Source organism: Silene latifolia, chromosome Y (assembly GCF_048544455.1).
Source record: "Silene latifolia isolate original U9 population chromosome Y, ASM4854445v1, whole genome shotgun sequence".
NCBI lineage: Eukaryota > Viridiplantae > Streptophyta > Magnoliopsida > Caryophyllales > Caryophyllaceae > Silene > Silene latifolia.
In genome coordinates, this window is record NC_133538.1 from 175,426,854 (window position 1) to 175,435,575 (window position 8,722).

The 8,722-nt window shown below is 36.7% G+C and overlaps 1 protein-coding gene across 1 annotated transcript; it reads right to left on the reverse strand.

Moving 5' to 3' along the window:
* Positions 1–662: 662 nt before the first annotated feature.
* On the reverse strand, positions 663–7,610 carry LOC141633066 (V-type proton ATPase catalytic subunit A-like). The gene is made up of 20 exons (XM_074445553.1): positions 7,300–7,610; positions 6,862–6,988; positions 6,709–6,764; positions 6,556–6,612; positions 6,286–6,397; positions 6,152–6,189; positions 5,962–6,063; positions 5,787–5,843; positions 5,564–5,635; positions 5,383–5,484; positions 5,218–5,280; positions 5,009–5,141; positions 4,756–4,862; positions 3,909–4,103; positions 3,251–3,337; positions 3,045–3,149; positions 2,699–2,796; positions 2,534–2,612; positions 1,694–1,782; positions 663–1,179 (listed from the first exon to the last, which is right to left on the reverse strand). Exons 1-20 carry the CDS (start codon positions 7,375–7,377, stop codon positions 1,065–1,067), a joined length of 1,872 nt encoding a protein of 623 aa, XP_074301654.1. The 5' UTR covers positions 7,378–7,610; the 3' UTR covers positions 663–1,064.
* Positions 7,611–8,722: the final 1,112 nt, after the last annotated feature.

An 8,722-nucleotide genomic window follows, 5' to 3' on the forward strand; every position in this document is an offset into this window, starting at 1 on the left:
GCTGTAAAATAATCTCAAAAACACATCTTATTATTTCAGACGATAATGAACCAGCCTAGGAGACCAACTCGATGTTAAATAGGTTTGGACTTTAGAGACCTTTTATTCTCGGCACCCTTATCCGTCTAAAATGTTCCTCCAATCCTCCCAACTCCCTGGTGAACAGGATGACTAAATAGCCAATAGGTAGAACAAATCTACTAACGTTGACTAAATGTGACTACTTTTTGATAAAAAAGTTACCAAAACAACAATTTTTAATCGTAACACTAGATAAAACATTTTTTCGTTAAATGGTCACATTTAGTACAAAAATGACAACATTTAGCTCGTCCTAACTCTTAAACCTTAAGACGGAATGGCCCGTTTTAAAAGAGAATTTGTGCAAGCTTAATTGGTTTACTTCTTGTTCCGGTAAAAAATTAAAATGATGCAATGTTTATGCACGAGTTCAAAAGATAGTCAAATATTTTTGTAAATTGTAAGTTGTGTCTTGGTTGTAATTCTTGTAAACTATGCCTTGGTTAAAGAAAAATCTATGGACTAACAAAAATGAACAAACATCTTAGAACTTGCTTGAAATGGGAGTAATTATTAAAGGAGTAATAGAGATAAAATGTGTTAAGAATACAGATAAAATGAATCTGGGGATGCAGCAAAGATTAAAAAAAATGTGTTTTCCCGTTCAGCTTCAGCACACCGAAGCAAAAATAAGTTAAGAATACAAATCCAATTCCTAGTCCAACCATTCTTCCATCTTGGACCGAAGACAAATAAACAACAGTCCTCTGCCTTCACTCACATACAAATCATCACAGATTATTTCGCCTTCAGATATGGAAGGAACCTTATTCTATTTATACCCGCAAACAATAAAAACGTCTTCAACCCCAAGTCCGGGGAAGTGCTGACTGGAAATAAACATAATGCCCATAACAACAAAAACAAGAAACAAGGCCATCTTATCTGTGCAAGAGCCTTGATATTATACTCGTACAAGGGTGAGGAAAGGAGCACTAGGCTCCTACCAGTAGGAACTTTGCTGAAGTTGATTTGTAGTTTAATCAACGAGCTTCGTCTTCAAGGTTGCGGAAAGCAGCAATCAAGTCATCATGCAACTTTTGGAATTTAGCAACAAGGACGTCCTCTCCTTCTGCTGGATCCTCGAATTTTTGAGACCTGTACAACCGTGACATCCAACATTAAAAAGTAGCTCTATGTTTTTTGGTGAAGAGAAGCGGGAAACAAGCCCATAAAGAAACGACTAATAACTACTACATACTAGGACGACAAAACTAAAACTAAACAACATTGAAACGGGACAATACGAGGCCACGAAACACCCCCTACATCTTGTTGTGCTAACTTGAACAACTGGCTCCGCACATTCGAGAGATCAAAACAGACCAGCTGCTGCGATTGACTCACCCCATAGTTCACCACATTCGAGAAAAGTAGCTCTATCTTATTACAATATTATATCCATGCCTCGGGGTGAGATCTCATATGTCAAAACACAAGGAGACCATTTTATTTTTTAATAAAATGTGTGCCTTGCATACTGAACTCTGCTACTTCATGATACAAGCCCCATAAGCAGAAGAATACCGAGTATTTGGCCCCATTGGAAATGGAAACAAAATTGATAAATTATGTTCTAAAGAATACTTTTCTCATTATTTTTTCCACTTACACTAAGCGGTAAAAGAGATCTCCCAGCTTCAGTTTGATCAAGCTGTAAGTTACTCTTTGACCATCTGAACCAGCACCACGCTCCACCGCCTGAAATCATTCAATTAGGCCATAAAGGTATTAACATTATGAATAATAGAAACCGATCCCACCTATCGGCAGTTGAAAAGATAAGTCCATGACTTATTAATGCATGCCAGCATGCTACTATTGTTATTCAATCAAGGTCGTCGCATTGCAACATAATCGCTTCGTAAAGGTTTTGAAGATTACCGCGACTATTTTTGAGGCGATATTGATATATTAACAAGAATAGGACACGACAGCCGTTACTGTGGTCCAGACAAAAAGATTTAATACTATGCACGCAAGAAGCACAAGCTTTCTCAAAAGGTCAACCTAAATAACTAATGATGAAATATTTGAACATGAAAGCAAGGTAAAATTAATACTACTATATGAAAAATAAGTCTAATACATATGCAATACAATATGAGATGTGTTTTCTAGTTTTACTAGGCATGAAATAGTCGGGACTATATCATATAAGCTATTAGGGCACACAATGGTTCTCTTATATGAAGTAGCAAAAGCTGTCTCACGTCTCACTCAACTACCCCACTTGGAGCATGAACCTCTTCCAGGTAATGATGATCACCAATTCACCATATATCATCCTTTAGGGCAAGTTTATGAATGTAGAATTTTAAATTAACTTCTCTCTTTACCTTTTACCCAAGTATAATGGAAGATTACAGACCCAAACATAGGCCTTAAACAACCTTTTATAAACACGTGGAATAAGGAAGTGACAGATAACTGTCAAGGGACATCAAATTACCTGATTGGCCAAATTGTAGAAATGGATTATGTTGCGCATCATCCATACAGACTTGTAGAATGGGCAAAACTTGTCATATCTGTTACGAGATAAAGGCTCGCCAAAGTCAGATAATATTAATCATTTGCTAGCAACAAGATAAGAAACGGATATTCTTAAGCTTACGGTGTAAAGGCATTTTGTGCCAGGTAGTCTTCCCTCAAAAGCTTTGCAGTATCCAAAGTGATCTTATCAGTCTCAGCCAAAGCATCTTTTCCTACAAGCTGTAACAATTGAAGAATCAAAGGTCACTTCAAAAAGCTCTTTTGACATACTTATTTTTAGTCTGACGTATATCTATGGGCATTTTGCATGACTGCTAGGCGACTACATAATTATTAAGTTTTAAAAGACAGTATACACAGAAATCATCTCGGATTGATAAATTACAAAAATGTCCACTAGATTTTCCACGACTTTGGTATTCAGCAAGAGCCCCAAAAACTAGCAGATTGAAATGATAAACCCGTACCTGAACGATTTCATTAAGATCATCTTCCCTCTGAAGAACCTCACGTGCCTTTGTCCTGATACTGATGAAATCAGGATCGAATTTCTCATAAAATGTTTCCAGAGCCTGGACGCATCAAAACTATTAGCCTCCAGAGATACAGCAATCCATGTAAAGCAATTATAGTACAGACACTATAAATGAGACAAAGAAGAACAATTACTTACAGATGTGTACTTCGAGTAGGAAATAAGCCAGTTCACGGAAGGAAAATGTTTTCTCTGGGCTAGTTTCTTATCTAACCCCCAAAAAACCTGAGAAGTTAAAGTTTGTCATGAAATATGTGTACGGCACTATAGGAATAAAGGAAAACTATCAATTAAATCTGATGCACAGGTGCCACCATCACCAAAGGGTTTCTAAACGGAAGAACTGTGACACAGCAAATGAATAACAGGTAACCCCAAGGGCCCAAGGATGCTCTTGACGACCTCTCCTCTCTCTAAGGTCTGACATGAAATGCTGCCTGGCCCTCATGTATGGTAAGGGAGAAGCTCACAAAACATGAGGTGGAATTGAGTGAGACTCTTTACTTTTTAAATTTCATACAATAAAGGTGAGTTATAAGTTATAACTACTCACATCCGCAATAGATGTCATATCCAGAAGAATAACTAAACCTACAGATTTCTTGACTTCTCTTTACGCCAACAGAAATCAAGATAAGACATAAAATCAAGGCAAATTTTCAGTGACATCATATGACTTCTGATTCCCTAAAAGATAATGCCGCTATGGCGCTATACGCCAATTTTCATTTTGGGATTAAGGCTCTGATGTTGTTGTATGAATATGATAGGCAGATAACAATAAAAAACAACATACCTGGACAATACTCAGTGTTGCAGATGTAACAGGATCAGAGAAATCTCCACCGGGAGGTGAGACAGCACCAACAATTGTTACACTACCATTGCGTTCTGGACCACCAAGACATTTAACTTTACCAGCACGTTCATAGAAGGACGCTAAACGAGCAGCCAAGTAAGCAGGATATCCACTATCCGCAGGCATTTCGGCCTACACACAGCAAAGGGACAATTTACACCACAGCTCACAATTTAGTATAAAATTGGAATACAACATCCCCGACCCACCAACCTGTCAACCTCAGGAAACAAAGACAGAGAAATCAGCTGAGAGGATGTTACATTCAATTGATTCAGCCCACCAACAGATTCTTCTTGAACAAAAATATACCAAGACAATTTATGACTTACCGTCAGAAAAAGAGAGTATTTTTTTGAAATATGGTGAACAACAAACCTTTAAGACTAAAAAAGTTCTAACAATATCTGCCATTGCTGCCATTACACTCTCAGTATTTAAAAAAGAAATAAAATTTTAATATGTTCTCTAATTTACAAAATCTACTTTGAGCCCTTTATCCTTCATAATTATTCGCTTTTCTTATCTTGTTCTTTACATCCGTCTTTTTAAAATTCTACCTAACCTTTAAGCCAACAATGCAGTATCCTTTGTAAAGTTAATGGGGGTTCATTTAGAGGCGTGCATCAAAAGCACATATAAAATGAAATAATCCACATAAGACAGATGTCAGAATCCTGATGTCTCTCAGAATCTTCATCACAAATGACTTCACTCCATCAACTAACAGAAACAAAATCCAAGTAATAACAACTGAGATATAAAGCTCAGTGAGGAAAATCACCAGACGTCCTGAAATTTCACGCAATGCTTCTGCCCACCGAGAAGTAGAATCTGCCATCATACTGACATTGTACCCCATATCTCTGAAATATTCAGCAATTGTGATACCTGGACATTAAGAGAAGTCAAAGTTAAACACTGAAAGTAAGGAGAAGAGAGTGACACAACCAATGTACTTATCAGTCAAATAATTAAAAATACAAATGGATAAGCTTAATCGGTTACTGAAGTCATGGGCTGATTCAAGGATATACCTGTGTAAATGGATGCCTCACGTGCAGCGACAGGCATGTTTGAAGTGTTAGCGACAAGTGTAGTCCGCTTCATCACAGATTCTTCACGTCCATCAGGCAATGTCATGGTAAGTTGAGGGAAATCCATGAGCACCTAATTGAGGAGTGTGGGTTAACATTTTAACGAAGAGAAGTAACTACCATGGTAGATTCAACTGTCAAACACATACCTCAGCCATTTCATTTCCTCTCTCCCCGCAACCAACATAAACCACAGCATCAGAGTTTGAATACTGTAAATAAAAATAAACAGGAATGGGTATTAGAAGACTCCACCATACATATAAAATACTAATACACATATATACTCCCGAAATAACGGTGGAAATTCTTACCTTAGAAAGTGCTTGACTAATAACAGTTTTTCCACAGCCAAAAGCCCCAGGAATAGCACAAGTTCCTCCAAGAACTGAGGGGAAAAGGGCATCAAGAACACGCTGCAAATATAATTACGCGTCAACAAAAGCTTCAACAAACCAAAAATTTCAGAAAACACAAATAATTTCATCGCATAACCTGTCCAGTCAGCAAAGGGGTGTCAGCAGCAAGTTTTGATGCAACAGGCCTTGGTGTACGAACAGGCCAACTCTGTTCAACAAAAACACACATACACGAATAGAAACATATTAGAATATAGACATAAAAAACAGCCCAATAGCAATCGAACAAAAAGTTAACTTTTAGAAAATGGAGCAGCCTGACAAAAGCCTCAATAAAAATCAGAATTTCCTTAAATCACCTGGAGCATGGTAAACTTCTTCACAACACCTTGAAACTCGAGTTCAAGAACAGTATCCTGTGGGAATGCACCAAGAGAAATATGCCAAATACTAATTATATAAATCTTCAATTAGTCTACATCAGAATGCTTGAAGCTAAAAAAATGGACACTTGAAGTAGATTTTTGGATTGACCTTGAGAGAGTACTGTCCCGGAGGAGCAATGTAGGTAATCTTTCCCATAGCATCAGGGGGTAGGGCCACGTGATGCTTCATTAGAGTGTTCTCATCAACAATCTGCATAAGAAAGTCCGTCAAATTTTGGCAATGCGACAGCTGAAACGACATTAAGTGCAAACATTTCCAGGATTTAAATAAAACTTACAGCATACAAGTCTCCACCAGTTAAAAGATCGCCTTCGCCTGAAACAAGCAGGAAAGCGCATTAAACCTCTATTGAAGCAGTCCGTGTGAACAAGCAACCAACTTTGATAATATGAAAAGATTAATAAGCATTACCTAATTTCTTAGGCTGAAATTCCCAAAGTATGTCTTTGTCGAGTGCAGGCACAGCAACACCACGAGGTATGTAGACATCACCAGATAGTCTAGCAATGGTTTTTAGTGGCCTCTGCATAAGAAAGTTAGATGAACAAATAGATTTGAGCAAGTCAGCAAATAGATTTGAGTAAGTCAGCACATCGGCACAGATGCGATCATGCTAATATCCCATCAAATGACAAAAAAGTATAAATCGTTGGCTTAAAGAAGCAGGTGACTAGTCTGTACCTGAATCCCATCAAATATATTACCGAGAATTCCAGGTCCAAGCTCAACTGACAACGGCTGAGAATGAGAAAATGTAATTGATAAGCATCCAAGTTCCAGCAATAAGAAAGCGACACAAAGGCAAGAGAAGAGACGAGACGAGGTGATAATTACCTTGTGAGTACGAAGAACAGGATCATTGACCATCAAGCCGGCGGTTTCTTCATAAACTGGTGATACATACAATGAATAAGCATTAGTAAATGATCAAGTGTATTGTAGATAGTAATAATGAAAAGGTATAGCAGAGCAAAGCAAAGAAGGAACCTTGAATGGTGGCGGAATCTCCTTCTAATCGGATAATCTCACCAATAAGATTATCGTGACCGACACGAACCAATTCATACATAGCAGCCCCAGCCATTCCATCAGCAACAACCACGGGTCCGGAGACCTAAGAGAACAGAACAATCCTTTCAGTAACGTACTACAGTAATCACTAACAAACAATATTCATCTGGATCATCTAGTAATTTACATGATCCATCAAAAAAAAAGTCAACGAAAGAGTGTGATCAGATCATGTATAATTATGGCGTTGTCAGTGGAGAGGACCGCACTTTAACCAACGGAATATTGACCAATATCCATGTTTACGTCAATGAAACAAAAAGGTTATACACATCGCGAATGCACGTAAATCAAGCAAATGATTTGTTTACGTTTAGATTTAAATAAACAGAAAAGAAGGAAGAAGAAACATACTTTACGAATGTAACCGTATTCGCTCTCCTTCTCGGAATCCTCGAAAGTGGTCAAACGTTCTCCGTTAATGGAAGGCATGGTTGATTGAAGGAATCAAAAGAGGGAGATCTGGAATAATTATAATTATTAGGGTTTATTAGTGAATAATAATGATGAGATCAAATTGAAATTGAAATTGTGTAGTAGAAGAAGGTGATGGAGGCGAGAGAAGGAGAGAGATATATAGAGGAGATCAACCAACCATGAGTAAGTAGACAGATAGATAGATGTGGAGCTCCTGATTCTGAATTACGGAGTGTATGATACTTTCTACTTACTATAAACGGACGTACCATAATATTACCCAAGTTATCCTTATACCCATTTGATATTTACACAAAATGTGATTACATACCCCACCTACCAACCTACAATTAAACCCACAATTACATATCTCACCTATTTTTTCCCTATTTACCCTTACTTTTTCGACCTTTTCTTAAATACTCCATTTTCCCATACGTTACATTTGGTGTGGTACGAAGGGAGTATATGATATGACTCTTTCTGCTCATCTCATCATTCAATATCTTTTGTTTTTTTATAGAGAAAATTGTTGATTATAATTTTATAAAAATTATTTTTTGAAAATTACAGACTTATATAATTTTTTTTGAAAATTACAGCCATAATATTACTTCTGATCATAAATTACAATCAAAACATTAACTCCGACGGGAAATTGATGCCAATTTGAATTTTTGTGACTTAATTAAGTTCATATTTTAAGACCAAAATACCCTTACCTTCAACCTTATAACCAACCTTGTTCATCCCTAAAATCAGATTTCACAACTCATCTTCTCTTTAATTCTGCATTTCTTCAATAATATCAGTAATCTAATTCACCCCCTTTATTCAAATTCTACCCTAGTCAATTTAATTTAATTGAATTTTAATTCTATTATTTCATTTTTCTCTTAAAATTAATTAGTATTCTTCATCATCAATTTTTCCCAAATTGAAAATAATTAGGGTTCATCATCAATTTTCCCCAAACTAATTTTAGACATAAACCCTAAAATTTGATTCAATCAATTGAAAAACAAAAAATCGGGTGTACGAATAATTACTCTTCGAAATAGAACCGTCAGACGATGGCACAACTTTGCCACTCATGATTTGGAGTCTTTATTTGACAATGGGGATGAATTACACTAGAAATTGGAAACAGATTTAGGGCAATTTTGGGAAAATTTTTAGAGAATATGGGTGAGGAAGATGAGAGGGTTTGGGGTGAAATGAAAGAGGTAAGTGATAGGTAAAGTGAAAAAAATCTGGGTAAGTAAGCAAACAAATAAGCAAGGGTATATCAGTCATTTTTTGACAAAATTAACCGAAAACGTCATCATGGTGTAATTTTCAAGGAGATGTAATATTATGA

Coding starts and splice junctions, on each gene's coding strand:
- LOC141633066 (XM_074445553.1), bottom strand. CDS start 7,377: ATGCCTTCCATTAACGGAGAACGTTTGACCACTTTCGAGGATTCCGAG. Junction 6,989..7,299: donor AATACGGTTACATTCGTAAA/GTATGTTTCTTC, acceptor CTGTTCTCTTAG/GTCTCCGGACCCGTGGTTGT. Junction 6,613..6,708: donor CTGTTCTTCGTACTCACAAG/GTAATTATCACC, acceptor TCTCATTCTCAG/CCGTTGTCAGTTGAGCTTGG.